This window comes from Sturnira hondurensis, unplaced genomic scaffold (genome assembly GCF_014824575.4).
Source record: "Sturnira hondurensis isolate 20B ecotype Veracruz unplaced genomic scaffold, ASM1482457v3 Scaffold0002840, whole genome shotgun sequence".
NCBI classification, from domain to species: Eukaryota; Metazoa; Chordata; class Mammalia; order Chiroptera; family Phyllostomidae; genus Sturnira; species Sturnira hondurensis.
The window spans coordinates 548,582-574,079 of record NW_028075471.1 but is presented as its reverse complement, the minus strand read 5'-3'; the positions used below and the strand labels follow the sequence as shown (position 1 = coordinate 574,079).

Below are 25,498 nucleotides of genomic sequence, written 5' to 3'. Positions count from 1 at the left end.
GTCTCTACCTTTTCAAAGCTTTGGATGACAGGTTTCTCTCATTAGCATAGTTTCCTGAAATTACTATAAACTCCTGCAGCAAAGCTATAAAGTAAAAGGTCTCCCTCCAAAATCAGTTCACAGGTTCTCAAAAACAAAGAAAGGGAAAGAAAGAAAACCTCAAACTTTTCTGAAATGTGGCAGCCACAGGAATTTTCATCCCAAAGGGTTAGGAAAGCAATTTATGCAGGTAGTGACTTAAGATGGCTTTCAAGTACCAGTGGCTGGCAATGTACACTTCATGGTCCTTCATCCCCTATTCTTCAGCAATATCCTTGAAAACAGGTGAATGATGTCTCTCTCCCATTGCAGAGGAGCCTGAGTTGGAGAGGGAAGCTGGCTGCCATTTCCAGACAGCCAGGAGTGGAAAAGGTCAGGGCTGGCTTCCCTACCTCAGAGCTAGGAGACATTAAAGCAAGTCCCTCGCTTCCCCGGGTTTCAGTTTCCTCTGTAAAATGAGAAAACTGGATTAAATGACCCAGAGCTCCACCCCCTTCCCATTCCAATATTCTGTAATTCCACTCCCTTCACCACCACCTCCAACCAAAAAAATATACCGTCTGCCTAAAGAGATAAGCACATGAGGAGAAAATATTTTATCCTAGATTTGCATTAAAAGTTTACCCCAAGACGGTAGAAAAAAGGAAAGGAGCTACCCAGCCTGGCTCAAGCCAGAAGCACCAGAATGAGTACTGCACATTCTTCTTATTCACAAAGCTTATGTGAGAAGTCTGAATGCTAGAAATACCTGTGTACTGAAAAATTAAAAGTAGGGAACAAAAGTTGGCTCTGATCAAACTTTCCTAGACAGGGAATAATATCAACCCTGGCAGACCCACGAATCCTCCTGTGCTTGCAATATTAACAGTTAACATTTTAGATATATCAGTTACTTCCTTAATGTCTCTGTTATTAGGAATCTTGACCAAAGCAAGTCATGGCTGACTTGGAACGGAAAACCCATTGCATTGAGATACAGTTTGCAGCTGGAAATTTCAGGGTGTAAGAATCTGATTCAAATGAAAACATCATTTTTCACTCTTTTAAAAGTTTCTTCCATTCTTCGACTACAATTTAGTGCATATTTTGGAAGAATGATAAAGTTTTTCATATTTAATGTGAAAAAATAATAAATCTAGTTCCACTTTAGTTTCCTCAATTTTTTTAACTTCTTCAAAAACAATGTGATTGCTGCTGCTTTATAATAAAATACACCCATTTGAAGCATACAATGAGTTTTGACAAATGTGTAAGCCCAAGCCATGAACACCACAGTCAGGATACCCAGCATCTCCCACAGTTCTCTCATGCCCTGGTGCAGGCTTCCTTCTTCTAAGCACTGCCTCAGGCAGCTACTGATTGGCTGCTTATCAGTGGGGTTTCTCCCCACCTTTCTTGAATCTTATATAAACAGAATCATAGAGCTTGTTCTCTTTTTTTGTTTATCTTCTTTTGCTCACCATGTTTTTGAGAGTCATCCAAGTTGTTACATTTGTCAGCAGTTCATTTATTTTTATTGTTGAGTGATATTCCACTGTACAAACAAACCACAATGAGTTACCCATTCACCTGTTGAGAGATGGTTGGGTTCTTTCCACCTTTCCTCTATTGTGAAATGAAGTCTCTTTGGGAACATTCATTTTCCCTTGCCTTGGGTAAGGACCTACTAGTAATACTGGTAATACAGTCATATGGTTAGTGTAAGATTAATTAATATTGTAAGAAACTGGCAAACTTTTCCCAAATGACTGTACCATTTTCCATTTCTACAAGCAGTGGATGGGAGTTCCAGTTGCTCCATTATCTTGCTTAACATTTGGTATTGCCAATCATTTTACATTTAGTAATAGTAGTGGCTATATAATTGCTGTCCCTGTGGCTTTAATTTGCATTTTTCTAATTACTATTGATGAACATCTTTTCAGTTTCTTGGTGACCATTTACATGCCTTCCTTTGTGAAGATCTGTTCAAAACTTTTGCCCATACATGTACTGGATCGCCTTCTGACTACTGAGTTGTAGGAGTTCTTTACATATTCTGAACACAAATCCTTAATCACATATACATACTGTGAATTTTTTTCCTAATTGGTGCATTACTTTTTCATGAATTACTTTCGAATAAAAGTTTTAAATTTTGATAAAGTCCAATATTTCAATTATTTTTTGAATGGCTAGCACTTTTTGTACCCTAAGAAATCTCTGCAATGTCCTAATAAATTCCAATGTCATAATAAATATTTTCTACTATAAATTTTGTACTTTTAGCTTTCACATATACATCTAAGATCTATTAAAGCAGTATCTGTATATAGTATGAGTTAAGAATGGAGAATCTTCTTTTTTACATGGGTAAATAGATGCTCTGGCACCATTTAGTAGAAGACAGTTTCCTTAATCCATTGAATTATCAAGGAACCTTTGTCTCAAATTAACTGTATGGGTCTATTTCTAGACTCCGGGTTCTGTTCCATCGATCTGCATGTCTACTCCTTATGCCAATATCACATCATCTTGACTTTTTACCATAGTTTTACAGGAAGTATACTAAGCCTTAAAATCAGATTCTAGCCTTGTTCTTAAATATTTCTTTGGCTCATCTAGAGCCTCTCTAATTTCCACGTAAATTTTCAAATAAATCTGTTGGTCTCTACAACAATTTTGCTGGGACTTAGATTAGGATCCAATCTATAGCTTAATTTGAGAAGAACTGATATCCTAATAATATTGAGTCTTTTCACCCATGACATTGTATATCATTTCATTTATTTAGGTCTTCTTTACTTTTTCTCACAAAGGTTTAGTCATTTTCAGTGCACTATTCCTAAATATTTGATGCTTGTTAATGCTATAGTTGTCTTTAAATTTTCATTTTCCAGTGGTTCATACCTATTTACATAAAAATTCACAGGCTTTTTCATACTGACCTTTTACCCAGGAATATTGCTAAGTTCATTCAGAAAACACAACTTTGTTTGATTTCCATCTTTTAAAATTCACTGACATCTGTCTTATGGCCCTGAATATGTCTATGTTAATACTCCAGGTGCATATGAAAAGAATGCATATTCTGCTGTCGTTGGAATGTTCTACAAATGTCAATTAAATCAAATTAGTTGATGTTACTGTCCCAATCCCCCTGTATCCTTAGTAATTTTTTGTCTACATATTCTATCAACACTTAACAGTATTAAAATGTACAACAGCCCTGGCTGGTATGGCTCAGTGGATTGAGTGCTGGCCTACAAACCAAAGGGTTGCTGGTTTGATTACCAGTTGGGGCACACGCCTGGGTTGCAGGCTGGGCCCCTAATACAGGGCATGTGAGAGGCAAGCACACATCGACGTTTCTCTCCCTCTCTTCCTCCTCTCCCCTCTCTCTAAAAATAAATAAATAAAATGCACAACTACAATTGTAGATTTGTCTATTCCTCTTTTTGGATTTGCTACTTTGGGCTTTTTGTCTTTTGAAGCTCTGTTATTAGGCATACATATTTTTAGGGTTATTACATCTTCCTTATGAAATGACTCATTTATTATTATGAGATGTATCTCTTTATCCTTGATAACATTCTTTGTTCTGAAGTCTACATTGTTGGATATTACTATAACCACTCAAGCTTCCTTTTGATTAGTTTTTGCATGTATGTATTTCTCTGTACTTTTACTTTCAAAGTGTTTGTGTCTTTATATTTAAAGCAGTTTTTATATATACTATAGAGGAGGGACTTTTACATATGAAATTTGATAAACTCTAGATTCTGATAAGAGTTTAAAAAGCTGAGTTTAAATCTATCATCTTGCTATTTCTTTTCTATTGCTCTGTCCATTGTTCCTTTTTCCTTCTTCTCTACCTTTTTTGGATTGAGCTTTTGAAAAAGAAACCATTTAATCTCCTCCAGTGCAGACCTGTTAACTATACCTCTACTTTTCTAGTGGTCCTCTAGAGCAAATGTCAGGAACACAAACACACACACACACACACACCTCTCTCTGAAGTGTCAGAGAGTAATCATTGTAGGATTTGCAAGCCAAAGACTGTCACAATGACTCAGTTCTGCCATCTTACCACCAAATAGTCATAGACATAAGTGAGTGTGACTATCTTTTAATAAAATTTTAGCTGCTAAAGCAAACAGCAAAATAGTTTGTCAGTGTGGAGGGTGGGGAAGGCAGTAGCCAGATTTAGTCTTTGGGCTGAAGTTTGCCAGCCCATGCTCCAGGAGTTATAACATACACCTTTTACTTCTCACAATCTACCTTCAAATAATATTTTGTCACTCCAACTACCCATACAAGCACCCTGCAGTAGTACATGGTTCTTTTTCCTTGTTCCTGTCCTTTGTTTTATTGTTGTCATGTATTTTACTTTTATAGAAGCCATAAACCCTGTATTAATCAATTAATTTTTAAAGAGATTTTAAAATGACAAAAATATTTTAACATTTACCCATGTATTTTACCCTTCCTGCCCTTCTTTATTCCCTTTATGTCGATTCACATTTCTACCTGGCATCATTTTTCTTCAGTGTGAAGAAATTTCTTTAACATTTGCTGAGATGCAAATCTACTGGTGATGAATTCTCAGCTTTGGTTTGTTTGAAAAAGTTCTTTTTTTACTTCAATTTTGAAAGACATCTTTACTGAATAAGAATTGTTGGTTCCCTAGTACTTTAAAGATACCTCTCCAGTGTCTTCTGGCTTGCATACTTGCTGACAAAAAAATTCATATCATTTTTCTTTGACTGCTTTTAAGATCTTCTCTTCCTTTTTGGTTTTAAGCAATTTGATGATGATTATAATGTGCCTTGACATAGCTTTCTTCATGCTTATTTTGCTTGGGCTTTATTGAGTTTCTTGGATTTTTTTAGTTTTTATTTTTCACCACATTTAGAAAGTTTGGAGTCCTTTCTTCAAGTATATTTTGCTTTCTCCCCTCTATCTCCTCTCCTCTGGAATCCCAAATATAAGTATACAAGAGCACTTTATATTGTGCTGCAGGTCACCACAGTGGTTTTCACTGTTTAATCCAGCATTACTCTTTGAGCTACTGCAATGTCTTCAAGGTCCTTGATTTTTTTCTTCTATTGTGTCTAATCTGCTTTTAAGCCAATCCAGAGAATTTTCATTTCAAATATCTGTCAGCTCTTGAAGAAGTCCCATTTGTTCTTTTTATATTGTCCCATTTTTCATCATTATAGTCATGCATTCCTTTAAATCCAAAAACATATTTATAAAAGCCATTTTTAAAGTTCTGTAAAGCAATGCTCTGCTAATTCTACCACCTCTGTCACATCCAGGTCTGTTTCTATTGATGGCATTTCCTCCTGGCTGTGGATCACACTTCTTCACACACACAGTGATATCTGACTAGATGCTGGACACATTGTTAAATGTCTGGGCTTTGTTGTCTTCCTTCAAAGAGTGTGAAGTTTTGTTTTGTCAGGCAGTTAAGTTACTTGCATACCAATGTGCTCCTTCTCAGGCTCCTTTCCAAACATTATTATTAGTAAGGATTTCGGGTAGTTCTTACTCTAGAGCAGAGGTTGGCAAATTTATTTAATAAAGGGCCAAAGAGCAAATATGGGATGGAGCAAAAGTCAGTTTACAGTTGTTTGTATGAAAAATAATACAATAATTAATAAGTAATAATACAAAAATAAATTCTGTTCCATGTATTCACAACTGTAAACCAATTTTTACTCCACCTGTATTTTATGGTGTATGGGCCTAAACTACTCAACTCAACTCTGTAAACAAATATGTGACTGTGGTACAATAAAACTTTATTTACAAAAACCAGTGACAGGTTGGATTTGACCTGTTGGCCATGGTTTTCCAACCCCTGCCCTGGAGCTGGTATATCCCCAATACTAATGTCCCTCTGGAGTCTCTGCTGACATTCCAGCGTGTTCAATGACATCCTTCCACTCCAGCTGGTGTTCCCAAATAGTGCTCTTTTCCTAGCCCCATGGAACCTCATCTCATGTAACTGTAGCGTATTCTGCAGCCAAAACTCAAGAGGACCCCAAGGTATATTTACAGAGCTCCTTCTCTGAATAGCTCCTTCCACTTCCATATTATATGCCTCTCAAATTTAAGCCACCTCAGCCTCCCCGAACTCTTGTTTCTATCTCAACTTAATGAGACCACCATACTGTGCTTGGTTCCCTCCACGTGCTCCACTACAGTATGAAAAACGTCCTACTGTAGAAAGCCAAGGTAGAGTGTAAGGCAGGGAAAAAAAGAAGCTAAGTACTTCCAACCTCTAGCTGAACAGAAAGTCCAGGGTCAGGAGAGGCACAGCCAAATCATTCCAGAATCAAGACACCTGCCAATAGCAGGATGGCTCCTGCTAGCAATACCCCATACAGGAAGGTATGGTACATAGATATGATCTGTTCGTTTTAGTTGCCACTACTTAGATGCCAATGTACTATGGTGGTTTTGGAAAGGCTAAATTTTTTCCTCATAAGTCAAATTATCCCACTGGACCACCATTTTGGATTCCATTTTAACCTCCTAGTTAAAATGATAGGCTCAAAATTTACCCCTCTCCCAATATCCAGCTAGAGTAGTCTCCCATAAAAAGACAAAGGATTCGCAATAAAAGAATAATCCAGAAGAAAAATTACCTTGCTCAACTATAACAGGAAGTTGAAAAAAGTCATGGAGATGAAACCAGACCAGCCATTTAACAACCTCTCTCTATAGGACCAAATGTAATTTTAGAAGCAACCCACTTTATAGCTAGGTAACTAAACTCGGCGATGGGATTGCTGTATTTTCCTGTGTGGGTATCTGCTCCAAAGGCCCAGGCATTCTTCTGACGCTGATTCGTTTTCCTCTTGCTGGCAACATTTTCAGGTGTGGAAGGACCAGAATAATGTGGGCTTCTGTTTTTCATTTTAACATACTAAAACTGCTGGTGTCTTCTTCCTGTGACAGGATTTCAGGATAAGCCTGTCTCTCTGCATTTTCTGCCTTACTTCATTTCATGCCAGATACCTGATATTATTTGCTCATTCGTTTTGTTTTTTACAATGGGACAGTAGCATGCCAAAGTTTTTTCTCACAAGTCAGCAGAAAGAATTCATAGCTTTGCTCAAGGGATGTTAAATATTAGAGTATCTCACTGCTACAAAAATTTATTACTTTTTTTTACTGTTTTGGGTTTTTTTAACTTGACAAGGTGCTAAATATAAGAACTCTACACATTTAACTCAAATCACCAACAAGACTGGACTATTTGTGGAAACCAGAGGCCTCGTTAAGATGAACCGCTCACATTAGGAGCTTAGACTCCCTTCTACCACCATCACTGAAAGTGGGAGTAAAAACCGTGAGAGAATTTCAAACCAGTTCTGCCCAGAGACAGAGAGCAGTGTCCCCGGTCTTCAAAGAACTCCTGGCTGATTCTGGCTGCAACCAGTGACATAGAGGAGTCACCATATTTCATCCAAAGACACTGTTACTCCTCACCTCCCATTTTCCAAACAAACATTTCCCAAAAATAAAAAGGACTTACCCTACTATTACTATAACAAAATCCAGTAAATTCCATCCATTCCTAACATAAGCATTAGGATGTAGCAATAATCCATACGCTATAATCTTCAAAAATGTCTCGACTGTAAAAATAATCAGGAAGGCATATTCTACTTTTTCCTGTGAAGAGAAACAAAGGGAAGGGAAAAGAAGATTTTATTAAAATAGGTATTAGAATCAGTATCTCTTATCAAAGCATTTTCCTCCAAGCAAAATTTCACTATGAGAAATGGAATAATTAACATTGCACCTGGGCCAGGAAGGCATTTTAATTCCAACACTGAGTTGCTCATAAGCAACTAAGTGTAAGACACTTTTCATTCCGAGCTGCACGATTGCATTTTGCCACCTGCCCTGACGCATGTGCAATGAGCCTGCCTAGGACATAACAGGCATATTTGTTATTTGCACACATTTGCAAAACGCAGCATGTTTTCCTCCTGAGGTTGCCCAATCAGGCCCCAAGAAGCACGAGGGTGCAACAAAGATTCCAACAGCGGCTTTGAACAGAATGTCCTCTGTAAGAGAGGAGGGTGTGTTTGTTTTGATCCTCTCTTGCTCCTTGGGCTAATGTCTGACTTCTGAGTCAGGGTCAGCTTTGTCACTGAGCATCGAGGTGACTCTCCTCTTCTCTGGACCTACGTTTTCTCATCCACACAGTAAACGGGGTGAATTCAGGATGAAAAGCCCACTGCCTGCTTATAGGCATGTCACCTCACTTGGATGATACTGCTGAATGCTCAGCGGTCACCACACATGTTCCCAGGCCGGGCTCAACCTTCTCCTCTAACAGCCCCAGCACTCATTCCCATGGGATTGCCACAGACTTCCAAGACGCTGTCCTCGGGCCACATGACTCTTAGAGCCTTTCCAGTTCCAACTCCTGCAAAGCCGTGAGTATAGAAAACACATTCACCAGGGACCTTAACTTGGAGAGCTAAAAGGAAGAGCAATTCTGTTGCTTTAACCAGAAGCACAAATCTCTGACAATACCAATCCATGTACTGAAATCACACTCTGATCACCAAATGTAGACTGTCAATACGTTTTAGAGACTTAGAGTTCTAAGGGAACAAGATAAACTGAAAATAGGACACTGATTTTATAATACCAGTTCGCTTTATACCATCTCTGCTTTATTTACTAGGCCAGAGAGGAGGGGAAAAGACTTTTGCCATCATTAATATTCATAGCAGGTACACCCCTACCTCGACACAGAGCTACACTTCAGAGCAGAAAAACAAGACAAGGAACAGAGAGCACACCTACCAAACACAACTTGTTTTCCCACTTTGGCTTTTATTTATAAGTAATTTTGCCACAATAATACAAGGGCTATTAGTGTAACTGAATTGTTTAGGGTTCTTTTATTCCCTTCTCTTGCCCTCTTCTCTCTCCTTTATAAAGAATTTGGTTTTTCTTTCCAAAATCCTCAGTGCACTACTTGATGGATGATTATAAGGAATACAACCTTGCTTAAATGTGATTCTTTATTACAGAGGCTCTACCACAAAGCCAGCTAAACAATCACAGCCTGGAGGGCATGACAGGCCAATGTGCACAGAAGCCTGTGTCGTCCTGGTCTCAACCCTGCTGTTAAAAAAGCCCCCTATAAAACAAATACACCTGTATATTAAGCAAATGTATCGTAAAAAGAAATCTTGCAAAACAGCAATCATAGGAAGAGAAGGTAATTACCTACTTCACACAAAAAATTGCTCATTTGAGGAGAGCATGTTGAGTTAGTAATTTGAAAAAGAAGCCACAACGAGTCAGACTCCTAACTGGGTGAGGTGGGAATGGGCACAGGGCTGAAGGAGCCAGTGACAGGTCCCACGGAGCAGATGCAGAATCTGAGGAGGCAGCAGGAATGAAGGAATGGGGCTGCATGAGCTGGGCATGAAAGGAGGTGTCCCTGGGCAAGGCTGCCCCTTAAAGCCCTACCCCAGGCTAAGCAAAAAGAATAAATTCCTGGACCCCAATCACCCTGCATTTGCCAGGCAGTCACGTGCTCATGGCACTCACCAGCTACCAGCAGGGATTCCTCTCCCTGATAGGTAGGCGGGCAGGATGAGTCAACCCTCCATTTAGGAAACCACCAATCCCGCCCTGGCCAGTGCGGCTCAGTTGGTTGGGTGTTATCCAATAAAGTAAAACTGCTGGTTCAATTCCCAGTCAGGGTACATGCCTGGATTGTGGGTTCAATAGATCGATGTTTCTCTCCCTTTCTTTCTCCCTCCCTTCCCCTCTCTCTATAAGTTAATACATAGATAAATAAGACTTTTTAAAAAACACCGATTCATTTATATTTTCATTTTTATTTTTTAATCATCTTATTGATTATGTTATTACAGTGGTCCTGATTTTATGCCCTTTGCCCCCCTCCACCCAGCAACCTCTACTCCCTCAGGCAATGCCCCCACTAATGTTTATGTCCATGGGTCATGTGTATAAGTTCTGTGGCTACTCCATTTCCTATACTGTACTTTACATCCCCATGGCTATTCTGTAACTACCTAATTGCACTTCTTAATCCCCTCACCTCTTTACCCATTCCCACATACAACCCCTCCCATCTGGCAATCATAAAAATGCTCTCTGTATCCATGATTCTGTCTCTATTCCTCTTGTTTGCTCAGTTTGTTTTTTAGAATAAACTGTGGATAGCTATGTATTTTCATAGTTAACTATTTTCATAGATAACTATGTTCATAGATTTGATCTTCTTTTCTTAAATGAGTCCCTTTAACATTTCACATAATAATGGTATGGTGATGATAAACTCCTTTAGTTTTTCTTGTCTGAGAAGCTCTTTGTCTGCCTTCCATTCTAAATGACAGCTCTGCTGGGTAGAGCAATCTTGGGGGTAGGTCCTTGCTTTTCATCACTTTGAATATTTCTTTTTTTTTAATATAATTTTTATTTAATTCTTGTTCTTACCAGTCCCTTCTAGCCTGCAAAGGTTTTTTTGAGAAATCAACTGATAGTATTATGGGAACTCCCTTGTAGGCAACTAACTTTTTTTCTCTTGCTGCTTTTAAGATTCTCTCTTTATCTTCAACCTTTGGCATTTTAATTATGATGTGTCTTGGAGTGGGCCTCTTTGTATCCATCTTGTTTGGGACTCTCTGTGCTTCCTAGACTTCCATGCCTATTTCCTTCACCAAATTGGGGAAGTTTTCTTCCATTATTTTTCGAATCGATTTCCAATTTCTTATTCTTTTGCTTCTCTTTCTGGCACCTCAGTGATGTGAATACTGAACCTCTTGAAGTAGGCCCAGAGGCTGCTTACACTATCCTCGTTTTTTTAGATTCTTTTTTCTTCTTGTTGTTCTGATTGGTTCTTTTTTTCTCCCCTATGTCCCAAATCATTGATTTGATTTTCGGCTTTATCCACTCCACCGTTGTTTCCCTCAAAATGGCTCATTTCAATTACTGTATCCTTCATTTCTGACTGGATCTTTTTTATGCTGCTGAGGTCCTCACTAAGTTCCTTGAGCATCCTTATAAACAGTGCATCCAATAGATCGCTTATCTCCATCCTTATAAACTCTGCATCCGATATATCACTTATCTCCATTTTGTTTAGTTCTTTTCCTGGAGTTCTGATCTGCTGTTACATTTGGGCCATGTTTCTTTGTCTCCTCATTTTTGCAGCCTCCTTGTGTTTGTTTCTGTGTATTAGATAGAGCTGCTATGACTCCCTGTCTTAGTAGCATAGCCTAATGTAGTAGGTGTCCTATAGGGTCCTGTAGCACAGCCTCGCCCCTATCATCCAAGGCGAGAACTCACGGTGTGCCCTCTGTGTAGGTTGAGTACACCCTCCTCTTGTAGTTGAACCTTGGTTGCTATTGGCAGGTCAATGGGAGGGATTAACCCAGGCCAGTCAGCTCCAAGGATTGGCCATAACCACTGACCACTAACCTCTACCCTCCATGGAGGATGAGCTTTGCAGGGGTGCTTTGATGTGGTCTGTAGCTGTCCACTGGGTACAGAGGCTCTGGGGTGAAAGTCAAGGTCAGCCCCCACCTGTGTTCTTCCCGGGGCCACCCAGCCTGAGCTATGAAGCAGTCTGAAATGGCTGCTATTTGTGCTGGGCTTGAAGATTCCCAGGTGAAGCCAAGCTGTGAATTTAGGCTGGCTGCTGCTAGTGACGGGCCTGAGGCCACTTAGCAAGAGGTACAGGGGCTTGGGGCTTACTGAAGCCAGCTATTGTTTGTTTGATAGGATTTAGGAAGTTGTGAAGCCTGATCCAAAACCAGCCACTCATATGGAAAAGTCATGGTTAACAATTTCAATGGGCCCCTAAATTGGGTGGGTTGGAGTCTCAGGGGATCTCCAGGGTGGGGTAAAGAGTGTTAGCCAGGTTGATGGAGTCTTATATATGGCACCTGCCTGCCAGCACTGAGGTTGTGCAGGTGGAGGGATCAGCAACAGGACAACGGCTGCTTCCTGCCTTTTTGACTGAGAGAAATCTGTTCCCCAGGTCTTGCCTTGATGCCAGACACTTTAGTTTCTCCCTGTATGCCACTGGTGCCTTTCAAGCTGTTACTCTGGTTTTGGAGCAGAGGAAATGAGTCTGAGTAAGTCTGTGTGTAAAATGACTTTTAAGAGAAACTGCTTGGGACTCTAAAATTTTCTTTCACCGTATCAATCCCCACTGGTTTTTGCAGCCAGAAGTTAGGGGGACTTATCTTCCTGGCACTGGAACCCTGGGCTGTGGGGCCTGTTGTGGGGCTGGGACTCCTCACTCCTGAGATACCCCTCCCTGATTCTCATCTACCACACATGGGTAAGAAACCAGCCCATTCCACATCTCCACCCCTCCTACCAGTCTGGATGGACGTGATTTTTTTAATTTGATAGTTTTCAGACTTCCGTTCAACTCACTTTTTGATGGTTCTGAGTGATGGTTGTTTGATATTTTAGTTGTAAATTTTTTAAAGCACTTTTTTTTCTAAGATTTTATTTATTTGTCTTTAGAGGAGAAGGGAAGGAGAGAGGGAGAGAAATATCAATGTATGGTTGCCTCTTATGTGTCCCCTGCTGGGAACTGGCCTGCAATCCAGGCACGTGCCCTGACTGGGAATCAATCCACGATCATATGGTTCGCAGGCCTGAGCTCAATCCACTGAGCTACATCAATCAGGGCTTATATTTTAGTTGTAATTTTGATGTAGTTCTGCAAGGAGGTGGGCTGTGTTTACCTATGCCAGCAACTTGATCAGAACCTGACTCTTACGAATTCCTCTTAATCAGAGATCATGCTATATGAATGAAAGTCCCTCATGAGACTTCAAGCCACCAGAGAAATAATGGCTCCAAATTTAATTCTAAAACATGACTTATTTTCTTTAAACACTTAAGTTTCACCAAACAGGAGAAGCTCTAAACCAACAGTTTCTACACCACTTAACTTTATACACAACCTTGAGAAAAAGAAAATGCAACTACCAGAGAATGGGAGGGTCCAGGATCCCCAGCTTGGCTGTGCTTGTACTCATCTGATCCTTGTATTTGGTTGTCACCTCTTCTATACTCAAGGGTCCTTTTGCTAGTGCTGTGGCACAAACATGCAGCAACCACCCCTGAGCACCTGGGTTCTCCTCAAACAGCCTGATCCCTCAGAAAGCTCCCAACTTGTTGTCAAAAGGTCAACAAAGGCCTCATGAGCCCACTAAGACGCACCTCTTTGCTCTATGCATCCACCCACATGGCCCCAAGTTTCTGGAAAGGCTCTCCTGGCTCACACCCCGACAATAGCTGCCCTGTCCCCACCACACACACATCCCTTCTGTGTCTTGCAGTCCTGGGCTCCCATCTCTTATTACCTTTGTAACCTCAGCACCTAGCACCATACTGGACATACCTAAAGTACTCATAGGTGCTAATAGCAAGTAGAAAAGGAAAAAGGGAAGGAATAAAGTAACAAATCTAGACTTAAATGGGAGAGGCTATAAAAACATGAGGTTTTATGATTTTAGTGTATGTATCAAAAAGCAAAACAAGTACAGTAGGTACTTTCTAAGTTACAATAAACCCTTTCTAGAATGAGCCTGGAATAAATGGTCAGACTCCTGAGATAACAGCTGATCTCAACTTCTCATCTGATGCTCCCTTGCAATCCCAACCTGAGCCTCTAGGTAAGGTCCTCGCGCCTCCACCCTTTTGTAGCTTCCTCTTCCAACTCGCTTACCTCTCTCCCAAGAGAGCCTCCACTCCAAGGCACAGGCCAACCTGCTCTTTCCCACACACGCTGATGCTGTCCCTCCTCCGTGCCTTTGCCTACCTCACCTTACTCACACAGTGGGCTACCCTCACATATGGAACCACCCCTCACTGAGTGAACACACAACTCCAGTACAGGGCTAAAACAAGGCCAGCACTGTCGAGTGGAACGAACGCCGGGATCGGAGCCACACATAATATCTGTTTTCTGCTAGCCCCAACTCAGCCACTGATTCTTTCTAAAATGGTTTCCCTATCCTGCTTTTTCATCAGGCTATGTTCTACTTCTCCTTCAAGGCTCAGCTTAAATGACACTTGCTGATCTCATAGACAAAGTTAGGCCCTGCTGTTAAAGGCTGTCAAAATTCATCACACTGATTCATAGCCTTATTTGTCATTTTAAATTCTTAAAAAATTATCTCTTGAATATTTGACTGCCCCCCAAAATCATAATTTCTCTAAAATCAGAGATCATTTCTATTTCATGCATCATTGTATACCCAAGGCCTGTCTTAAAAACAGGTATGTGATATTTATAAATGAATAAGTGGGTAAAATGTGAGGTTTCAACCAAACATTAACTCAGTGTCTCCTCCTACTAAGAAGTTCCATAATTGTTTTAGTCTGCTCAGGTGGTCATAACTAAATGCCATAGACCAGGCGGATTAAACAACAGAGATTTATTTCTCACAGTTCTGGAGGCTGGGAAATCCAAGATCAAAGTGCTGGCTGATATGGTGCCTGGTGAGAATTCTCCCTAGCTTGTAGAGAGCTGACTTCTCACTATGTCCTCATCTGGCCTTTCCCTGGTACATGTATGTGTAAAGTAAGAACAAGGCCAAGATGGAGGCATACGTAGACACGCTGTGCCTCCTCACACAACCAAAAGAAGGACAAGAAGAAATTTAAAGACAAAAAACAACCAGAAGTGCCAGAAAATCAAACTGTATGGAAGTCCAACAACCAAGGAGTTAAAGAAGAAACATTCACCCAGATGGGTAGTAGGGGCGGAGACAGGCAGCCTGGATTCCTGAAAGGACTCGCAGCAAGGTGGCAGCTGGAGGACCTGGGCAGGCAGGGCAGCAGCTGGCAGACTGGGTAAAGTGACGACTGGCAGACAGGGCAGTCCCACATTCAAGTGCAGATAAACCGGGAGGATCAACTAGATAGAAAGACAGACCATGCAACCCAGGGTTCCAGTGAGGGGAAATAAAGCCTCAAAACTTCTGACTAAAAACACCTGTGAGGGTTGAGACATTAGGAGAAACTCCCAGCCTCACAGAAAAGTTCACTGGAGAGATCCAGAGGGTCTTAAAACGTACACAAACCCACCCACCCACCCAAGAATCAGCACCAGAAAGGCCCAATTTGCTTGTGGGTAGTGGGAGAAGGGATGGAAAACTGGCAAAGAGGAGAGCAAGCAGACCACTCCCCCACAGACAGACAGCATCACAACACAGCAATGTGGATAGACCCCCTCTGGTGAACACCTAAAACTCCGCCCCTTACTACATAACAGGTGTGCTGAGACAAAAAAAGGCCCAAATGAAAGAATGGATCAAAGCTCCAGAAAAAATACTACTAAATGATGAACAGAGAGCCAACCTATCAGATGCACAGTTCAAAACACTGGTAATCAGGAAGCTCACAGAATTAGTTGAATATGGTCATAAATTAGAGGAAAAAATGAAGGCTATGAAAAATGAAATAAAGGAAAATGTACAGGGTACCACCAGTGATGGGAGGGAAACCGGGAATTAGATGAATAGTTTGGAACAGAAGGAAGAAATAAACATTCAACCAGGTCAGAATGAAGAAACAGGAACTCAAAAAAATGAGAGGCTTAGGAACCTCCAGGACAACTTGAAATGTACCAACATCTGAATCACAGGGGTGCCAGAGGAGAAGAGGAAGAGCAAGAAATTGAAAACTTACTTGAAAACATAATGAAGGAGGACTTCCCCAATCAGGCAAAGGAAATAGACTTCCAGGAAGTCCAGAAAGCTCAAAGAGTCCCAAACAAGTTGCACCCAGGGAAGCACACACCAAGGCACATCATAATCCCATTAGCCAAGATTAAAGAGGTGAGAATCTTAAAAGCAGCAAGAGAAAAGGAGACAGAGTTACCTACAAAAGAGTGCCCATAAGACTATTGGCTGATTTCTCAAAAGAAACCTTACAGGCAAGAAGGGACTGGAAAGAAGTATGTGAAGTCATTAAATGCAAGGACCTACATCCAAGATTACTCTACCCATCAAAGCTTTCATTTAGAATGGAAGGGCAGATAAAGTGCTTCCCAGATAAGGTCAAGTTAAAAGAGTTCATCACCACCAAGCCCTTATTATATAAAATGTTAAAGGGACTTATCTAAGAAAAAGAAGATACAAAATACAAACAGTAAAATAACAACAAACTCACAGCTATTAACAACTGAACCTTAAAAGAAAACTAAGCAAATAATTAGAACAGAACACAATCATAGAAATGGAGATCACATTTAGCAACAGGGAAGTGGGACAGGGAGAGAGGGGGAAAGGTACAGAGAATAAGTAGCATAAATGGTAGATAGAAAATAGAGGAAGGTTAAGAGTAATATAGAAAATGTAGAAGTGGAAGAACTTATATGTACGACCCATGGACTTGAACTAAAGGGGGGGACTTTGGGTGGGAGGAGGTGTACAAGGTGGAGGGGAAAATAGGACAACTGTAATAGTATAATCAATAAAATATATTAATAAAAGTATTAAAAAGAGACAGAGAGACAGAGATCTCTTCCTCTTCTTACAAAGACACTAATCCCATCATGAGGGTCCCTCCCTAATTACCTCTGAAAGACCCCATCTCTAAATGCCATCATGTTGGGGTTGGGGCTTCAACATATAAATTTGGGAGGATGCAAACATTCAGTTCATAGCAATAATACAAGGGCTCCATGGCTTTCCCCTATTCTGGGAAATTATCCCTAAATGTCAGGAAAAAGGCTCTTAGCTACACCATCCCAGTGAGAGTGAGGAGCATGCAGAAAGGCAAATCAGTCAAGGGCAATAAGCCGCCAGAGCAGTGGAACACAGGGAGTCAGCAGCAGGTGGGGACGGACAGGGCAAGGCTCAGTGGACAGCTCAAGGGAGGCCTTGGAGGGCCTCGTGTGCCAGGCTATGGACCCGGGCTTCCATCTTGTCTGTAAAATTAGCAGACTGTATCAGATGAGCTCTTACAGCTGTAAAATTACGATTCACTGTAACCTGATGAGCAAGGTCCAGACACAGGCTTCAGAGGGAGGGTCCGTGAGGCCAGAAACCCCAGGATGACAGCCAACCAAGAGCAGCAGCAATTTTGTCAAGTGGTTGGGTCACCTGAAGTCGCTGGCATACTCAGGCCAGGCTGCTGAGAGCCTTTCCACGGAGGTGACTGGGGGAACCACAGAGCTACCCTCACAGGGTTTTGATAAGCAATTCCATCTCCAGTAAAACCCTGGTGGGTGCACCACAGGCGGGTGATGGGCAGGTGGGCTTCAGCTCAGAGCTAAGACGCCAGCAGCCGTCATTTTTCTCTCTGCAGGTATTAATAAAGCATGTACTTAGAGGGCCTCCAATGGGGAGTTTAATGGCACAGTTACATGAAGAAACTAGCTACAATAGTCAGTTTGCCTTTGTTTCTCCTCACTTTTGGTTTAAAAGCACAAATTTTAGATGACATTTGTGACCTCAGTCCTATTCTAGTCTATACAGCTGGGCTACCCTGGTCGAGTCATTCACCCGTTCTGCCTTTCAGTGTCTTCATCTATAAAACAAGGAAAATCACCCTGCCCACCCAGGTCACAATGGAAATCAGATTAAGTCAAAGGTGGGAAAGAGCTGTGCCATCTGCCAAACGAGCAAAGGCTGCCTGGAACAGGACGAGGCAAGACAGCTCTCCCAGCCCCAGGAAAGGGAGCCCTGAAAGCAGGATCTGCAAACTCCCTCTCTGAAGGCGTTTCTCCTGAAACCCCATGACACTTCAGTGAGCCTGTAACCACCCGGGTGGGGAGTGCCACTGCCCAGGATGCCGTCCAGAACGTACTGAGATGACAAAGGGAGGAGGCCAGCAGTGTGGCCTGGCTGAGCTCTCTACAGAGACCAGCTTCGCCTGTGGGAGGAGGGCAGCATCAGGTCTGGGACAGAGGGGCTGGCAGAGCACGGTCTCTGGGTGCGCCTGCTCACTCACCTGCAGAGCAGAGGCAGCTACTGCTTTGCTGAGGAGAGTAAAATAAGCAGCTTGGGTGCAGGGGCTAATTATGATTCTTGCTCACCCCCAGCAAAACTCCCAGGGTAAAATCCCCCTAATCTGCCCCCGAGAATTGCTCCTTTTCTACTCTCAGCCCAGAGGCTACAGGCATCAGCATGTGGCCCAGGTTACTAGTTCAAGGACAGGTATGCTACCCAGTGCATGCCAACCAGGTCCATTGGAGCTAATCCTGGAATTTTCATTTCAGAAACTAGACAAGTTCTGTTGCTAGCTGGACTTAACTCTGAGGCACGGAGCCAAAAAATGGGGAGAGGGTGGTAAACAGAAGGATGGAGAAACTTAGAGACAGACAAGCATGTGGTCCTGATGCTTTGGTCTGCGCACCAGGATCAAGCTAAACCTGAAGCCAAACTTCTCCCCTTCACCTTAAGCTGTTCAGTCACAAAATCCAATAAATTGAGCCAGTTAGGGTTTGGGTTTCAGTCAATTACAAACAAGAGTCCTAGCTGAATACATGGGACCTATAGGATCACTCTGCTTCTGTCAAAATTGAAGCATCTAAGAGAATCTTCAGCAGTTCCTCATTTCCCAAGAGATTCAACTCCTTTGGTGATTCCTTTTGATCCACAAGCTTAGGAATCTCTGTACACAGGACTTACAAGCCCTGAAAGTCATTTTCTCTGGGAATTCCTCTAGGCTCGACTTTCTAAATTGCCTCCTTCAATCTCATTCATTCTCTGTTGCTGTCTTCCATTCCAACTGGTTTATGGGACACTGCACACTCCTGTAAACTTGATGCTTCAGACCTGCTTGCTTCCCATCCCACTCCTCCTGGGACGTGTATTCTGAGTTCTCTTGGCTGGAGTCTATGGGGGCAGCCACACCTTCCTCACCCAGCTTCAATGCTAAGGCACTGTCCACCTTCACCTGACCTTGCTTGGCAGTTCAGATACCCCACTTTAACTTAATTCAACAACATTCAGTGGGTATCACTCCATACTAGGTGCAGTCCTGCACACTGGTGATTCAAAGATGGCTAAGATGTTGTCCACATCTTGAAGGAGGGTCATCAGATGCATATATAAAAATTCCAAGACACAGCAGATATCAAATCAAAGCTAAAGCAAAGTATTGGGGATCACCAGTAGGGGGATGGAGAATGCAGCAACTAATTGCATCTGGAGCACTTGGGAAAACTTCCTAAAAAGCAAAGGACTGTGACACATCTTAATTCCTCCGTCTGACATACCCAAGGACCTCTACAGTCTGTCTGTGTTCTACCTACCAACAACCCCACCGAGCACAGGCCCCCGACCCCCCTTTCCTTCTCCCTGTCTTCCTCTGCTCCAGCCCATCAGCTCCCACAATGTCCTGCATGCATGCTGGACTCACTCAAACCTCTAGTGTCTGTGGCTGCTCTTCTCCATGACTGAAAGCACTTCTGTTTATCTAAACCTTGTTCCACCCTTTCAGGAAGGACTGGGGATTTTTATTTCCTCCAAGACTATTCTGCCCCTTTTCACAAGCCTGATGCACTATCAGGAAAGACAAATGACTGCCATGTGCCCACCACCCTGCTCCCCAGGCACCCCTGAGCTGACATCAGTTGCCAGTCATCAGCGGGCTTTCCTCCACTGCACCCTAACACCGCTTCACGAGGTGCCCAGTCGGGTATCATCACTGACTGGAGTGGGCACAGGTGGCAAAACAATCTGCAGCCCCAGAGCTGAAAGTCACACCACAGTCTGGCATTCAGTCGTGAAGGTAAGCTACAACAAATACAAGGCCATGACGGAGCGTGGAGAAGGGCAGAACACTGCGCTGTTTTCAGGAGCTCCTATCCAGTTGGGGAGGTAAACCTGTTGGGTGTGTTGTCGTGTATCAGCTGCGGATTGTCACTGCCTGACAGGCAAGAACCATTGTGCCCACCTCCATGGAATCCTCTCACTGTACCAACCAGAGAGAGAACTGAGCACTCGGCCTCCATAAATTCCAAAATGGCGTCGTCCACAAAATAGGAAAATCAGCCACAATGCCAAAGCTGCATTTCTAAGTCGCTGGGCCAAGACCTCGTCTCGCTGTCAGGGAGCCCTAGGAGCAGTTCTGACGCTCAGGCCTGAACCCCACTGCCTCTCTCCTGGCTGGAGTTACTGGGTCACACTTTCTTTCTAAACAGTGTCAGGCCTTTCCGTCCTGTTCCACAGCTCAGGTCAAGGCGGATGGCAGTGGGAGTGTGTGCCCGATGGCAGCGATCCAAACAGCTCACTGGCCCCTCCCACCCCCATGATCTGTGGGGCCTGGTTCATGGGACAATGGCCAAAACACCCTCCGTTTTATAATAGAAGCTTGGGTTAGTGGGTTAGTTTCTGTGACATGAGCCAAATGCTCCAACAGGTCTACCTCCTTGGCTGAGAAGAAACGAGCAAACATTTCAAAACAGCAAGAACTGAGTGAGTTTAAAACCAAACATTTCATTTTGACAAGAAAACAGACATTCCTTTTTCCCATTAGCAGAGCTGAAGAAAAGCCTCTTGGATCTGTACATGGTTAAATTCCCTGACATGTGACGTTTAAATGCAATCTCCCCTCATTCCCCTGTAAACATCCCACTTGCACACTTGGACCCAGCACCTGGACAAAAGAAACACTTTCCAGCACCTTATCCCAGCTGATTCTCCAAGTGACAGAGAAAGACAGGCAGAGAAGGGATCGTTATTTACATTCACCTATGAGGGTCATGGACACTCAGTTACTTCCTGCCACAGGCGACAGGAGCAGCAGCAGCAATTCTGCCTTCTGGTTTGAAGAGACCTGACCGCACCCACCTGGTGGGGAACCACACCTCCATGTCTGTCGAATCTCACCTTGGCCTCTGAGTTTTTGCACCTGTCACACCACAGTGACCTCAGCCTAGGGTCACTAGGCAACTTCCACTGAGCACCCTGAGATGCAAGTGCACTTGGAGGTCACAGCTGCCAACTGTACAAGAGTCGGTGCCTGGTCGGTGAGGCTGCTCCCATTTAAGGAAGAGTGCAGCCGTGTGCACGGACACAGCTCCACCTCCCATGGGAGGCAAAGAGCCTGGGTCGGGTTCCGGCTCTGCCACATACTGGCTTTGTGGACTCAGGCAAGTGACTTTATTTACCCTTTCTCACTGCAGCTTCTTCATCACAAACTGAGAAGTACAAAAGGCAGAGAATGCCCAGGCTTGCAGTTCACTATATATGAGGCAATGAAGTGAAACCCATGACCCAGGGTGTGCGTGTGGCACAGTCCCACGATGGCTCATTTTACTGCGGTGTCCTTGTAATGTGCCCTGCACAGCACTGGCCGCCACCCAAAAACAGCACAGTGCCCACACAGAGCGACGGCTAGGCTAACTACTCGCCAAACCAGCAGAGGGACAAGGCTGGCTCACGGCCCACCTTGCAGGTCTGCACACCCACTGGGCAGATGTCTCCCTCAGGTGGGCCTGCTGGGTTAGCAGTGGCTACACTCTGCGGTGCCAGCGCCAGGAGAGAGGCGCCCCATCCAACCCGCTCCCACACCTCCCTGACTGCGCAGCAGTCTGTCTGGTCTATCACAGACAGGGCAGTCAGGAGGTGAACTGGGGCCCAGCTCCCAGTCTCTGTGTTACCCACTGGCTTCACAGCTAAAACAAAACAGGGACGTCTGTGGGTCACTGGGAGCAGGCACCACCCAGCTCACCAGCCATCACTCCCAGCGTAACAACCACTTTGTGGGGTGAGCAGCCCTCATCCCCAGTCGCCCATTTCCAGGCTGGTGCTGAGATCAAAGGAACACAGGTCGTTCATGCCTATAGAAACTCATAAATCATGGCTTAAGTAGACATAAAATGTGAAGTCTATAATGGAGATAAAGTGTTCGATACATTTACTCAGAAGATTGTTAACTCCGTGCCTATAATTCAACACTGTTTTAGTATTAGAAAGTAAAATTAAACAACAAAAAACCAAGACCGCCCACTTGCAGCCCTGAAGTGGAAGTGAATCCACAAGCCAATGCCTGGGCAATGAGCGTCTACAGAAAGCGGCCTGCGCTGGGGAGGGTCTCGTGCAACGATCCCGTCCTGCCAGTGGCCTCTCCCTCCTGCGTCCCCACCGCCCAGAGGCTGGAGGGAGAGCCCTGCCCCCACTCCATCTCCGGATCCACATGGGCTTCCCCCAGCACTTCCAGTCCCAGGACACTGGCGGCTCCAGAGCCATTAGTACTGTAGAGGGTTCTGTTTGTTCAGGTGGCTAAGGCTGGTTAGCAATCCCCTCTGTTTTTTTTTTAAAGTTTCTATTTAGTACCTACCTTTCTCCACAAAAAATTCTAAGCAGCAAGAATATAAAAATTTGAAGTAATTGAGATGGGGAATGCTATACGGCTGTTAGAAAGGAGGTGGCAGGTCTCTACTAAGAGTGGGGAAGGATGCATTACTGTAGAACAGCATGAATAATATGAGTAAGTAAATAAATAATATGACCCCTGATGTCTAAAAAGATCTCTTAACAAGCCAAGTCTGCAGTGCAGACACCAAGTGAGGAAGCCTGCCTGCGAGGGCAAGGCCGTGGGGGTGGGGGCACTTTCTATCTCTACTTGTAGGTTCTCTGATTTGTGTAGGCTTTTCTCACTGACTATGTTTTATTAAAATCATCTGAAACTATTTAGAAAAATAGGTAAGAAAAATAAATAAACAAGGAAAAGAAAACGAACAGGGATAAGACCATTATGACGGTGTATACTGTATAGATATATTTTAGTACTATTATTTCTGAGATTTCTAACGACTAATGGGAAAGAGGGGAATTGGGCCAGTGACTCAAGTCGCCTTATCTTTAGAAGAAAATTATAAAATTATTTCTTCTAAATAATTTTCTTTATTTAGGAAAGTATTTCTCCAAAGGATCTGCAGAGAGAAGAACCAGCTGACAACATGGATCGAGCACTGATTATATGAGGTAGAATGGTATTTGCCAGTCTTCTTAGAATTTATACTATAATGGAAGAAATGACTTTAAATGGAATAAACATGAAGTTAGTTTTGTGATTTATATCCAGCAATTTTTGAAAAAATGAAAATATCAGAATGCACAGAATGTCAGAATTTACTATTTTTCCTCAAACTCATGTTTTAAATGATATATACATATAAATATTTGTGAGTTATAATGTGAACTATATCTATTACAGGTGGCCAGGTTGAAAGCACGTTGAAAAACACAGCCCCTGGAACCAACCATGTGGACCCACCAGTGGACACCCGTGTGGGTAAATGCCCACGCTTCTCTCCCGCTCACTCATGCAGCCTCCGCCTCCCACATGTGTGCCCACAGAACACCTTAAGTTAAAGGCCTTTAAAGAATTTAAATGCTCTGTGTGCAGAAAAAAACCTAACAGTCAGAAAGAGCCAACCCGGGGACAGATGGGGATGGAGGTCCATTTCCTGAGGTTGGTTTCTAGAGGAAGACCTGAAGCTCTAGTTAAGGACACAGTGACTCAGGCTGGGGTTGGGGATTAAGTTCCTTGCCTGCCTAGGAAGGAGATCAAGTGGGGCCACCTTGAGAGTCAGCACTCTCTAGGGCCATCTGGAGAGGCAGGAGCGGAAAGTGAGTGAGACTAAGCTGGGAGTGTCTATGGGAAGGATGAAGACATATGCTTACCGTGGGGTACCAGCGGCAGAAGGGAGATGGGGTGGAGAAAAGCACCAAACCGAAGGCTCTGACTCTCAGAGCCAGAGTGCACACACAGAAGGCACGCACTCCAGAGACCCAGCAGCTGTCCTCTAGCAGGTGGAGAAAGCGAAACCCAAAGAGGGGAAGGGCAGCACCAGCACACTGAGAACCTGGAGGGGGGGAAAGCAGCTTTGGACCCCTGGGAGCTGGACACGGAAAAGAGGCAGCGTGCCCAGCAGACTTGAGCTACCTCAGCCCATCCACCTTCCCTGATCCACCTCAAGTCCATGTGGGGAATGGCTCATAAAAATTCCAGGACAAGATGTAAAATGATGCTGCCACTGGGCTAGCAAGTCTTAGAGAAGCAGAGCACGGAGCAGGGGGACACGGGGATACCAGGGTTACGGGTCCCCACCTGAGACTGGAGCTTGCAGGCCAAGAGGGTCCCTAGAAGCTGCACCCACTGGCAGGCACGGGGCTACCTGCCGCCAGTCACTAATACCTCTTCACTGGGAACGGGGCTGTCAGAGCAAGGGGCACCTAATTTACAAGGAGCTACCAGGGAGAGAAGGGGCTCCTCTTACCTCAGTGCTTTATGAGAACAGTGGTCAGCTAGGATAAAAGGCTCACAGCTGGGCAGGCTCCACAGCGCCCGAGGCTGTCATTTTAAAGCATGTTTTGTGTCTTTAGTCACTGAATGAGATGAATTCTTCCCTCAGCTTGCTTCACTGTGAAGCGACCACCCAAAAGAACAATCTTTAAAGGAAGCGCTGACTGGGTAATAAAGAACATGTGCAAATCATGGTTCTGCCCCAGCCCTCCTGGCAGGAAACTCCTGCTCCTCCCAGTGCGGCACCACCACCAACCTCCGGGGTTAAGGATCAACAGTGGCCGTGGGAAATGCACTCGACACTGTGGCTGGTGTCGCCAAGGTGGCTGGGTGGTGAATATTCCACAGAAGGGTCTCCACAAGCTCTGGGGTGGGGGTGGGCGGAGGACCGCTTATCAATCCAGGGCAGGGTTCTGCAAAGTTGAGCAATCACTCTCAGCTTCACCTGACAGCGCCACAATGCTGAGGCCCAAAGGCAAACCCCAACCACAGCCCCCCACAACATTTGTATGCTATGGCCCCCCCAAAAGACAGTACTTAAGGCTCAGAAAAACACAGGGGAGATCATAAATAAATAAGCACCTTGAAATCGCAAACACGAAAGTCCTGTTTGGCTAGCTTAAAGCTCAAAACTACGTCCATCCTGTTAATTCGGGCACAGACAAGATGCCTTTTAATGGTTTCATGATCACTAAGATCAGTCATCATTTCAGTAATGATTAGAGTTGAAAAACCCAACAGGCTTAATCATAACTGCCTCAATTCAAAATTCATTAACTCTGTGACCAACTGAAATCATTACACTGGAGCTCTATATTTCATAAATGTACCTCCAAAGAGAATTGGCAAGCTGCTTAGTTCCTGTACTCTTTATTTTAAAGCTGCGTTTATATGTCAGTACAGTTCACTTTCCAAAGTCACTTCCCCATAAAGTTAGCATTCAGGCAAACTCCTTTCATTAGGGCAACTTTGAGACATCTGAACATGAAGAACCCATGGAAGCTTAAAAGTTAAATAGCTGCTATTTTCTAAATATCTGGGATCATCATTTATGAAACACCCTAGTGAGTTAGGATAAAAGCGAGCAAACAAATACAGGTTTTCCTTTAATTACAGCATTATGTTGGCGAATCAGATCTCAGATGTCTGGAAATTACTACTCTCTGCAACT

The 25,498-nt window shown here is 43.5% G+C and overlaps 1 protein-coding gene across 8 annotated transcripts in view; it reads right to left on the bottom strand.

Annotated features, from left to right (window-relative positions):
• Positions 1–25,498, bottom strand: part of CACNA1D (calcium voltage-gated channel subunit alpha1 D) — a 315,854-nt gene that overhangs the window by 148,449 nt on the left and 141,907 nt on the right. For all 8 annotated transcript variants that reach the window (XM_037040687.1, XM_037040680.1, XM_037040683.1 and 5 more), the window contains exon 4: positions 7,568–7,707. In XM_037040687.1, the coding sequence (XP_036896582.1) occupies positions 7,568–7,707 (140 nt within the window). The remainder of the gene's footprint in view (positions 1–7,567; positions 7,708–25,498) is intronic.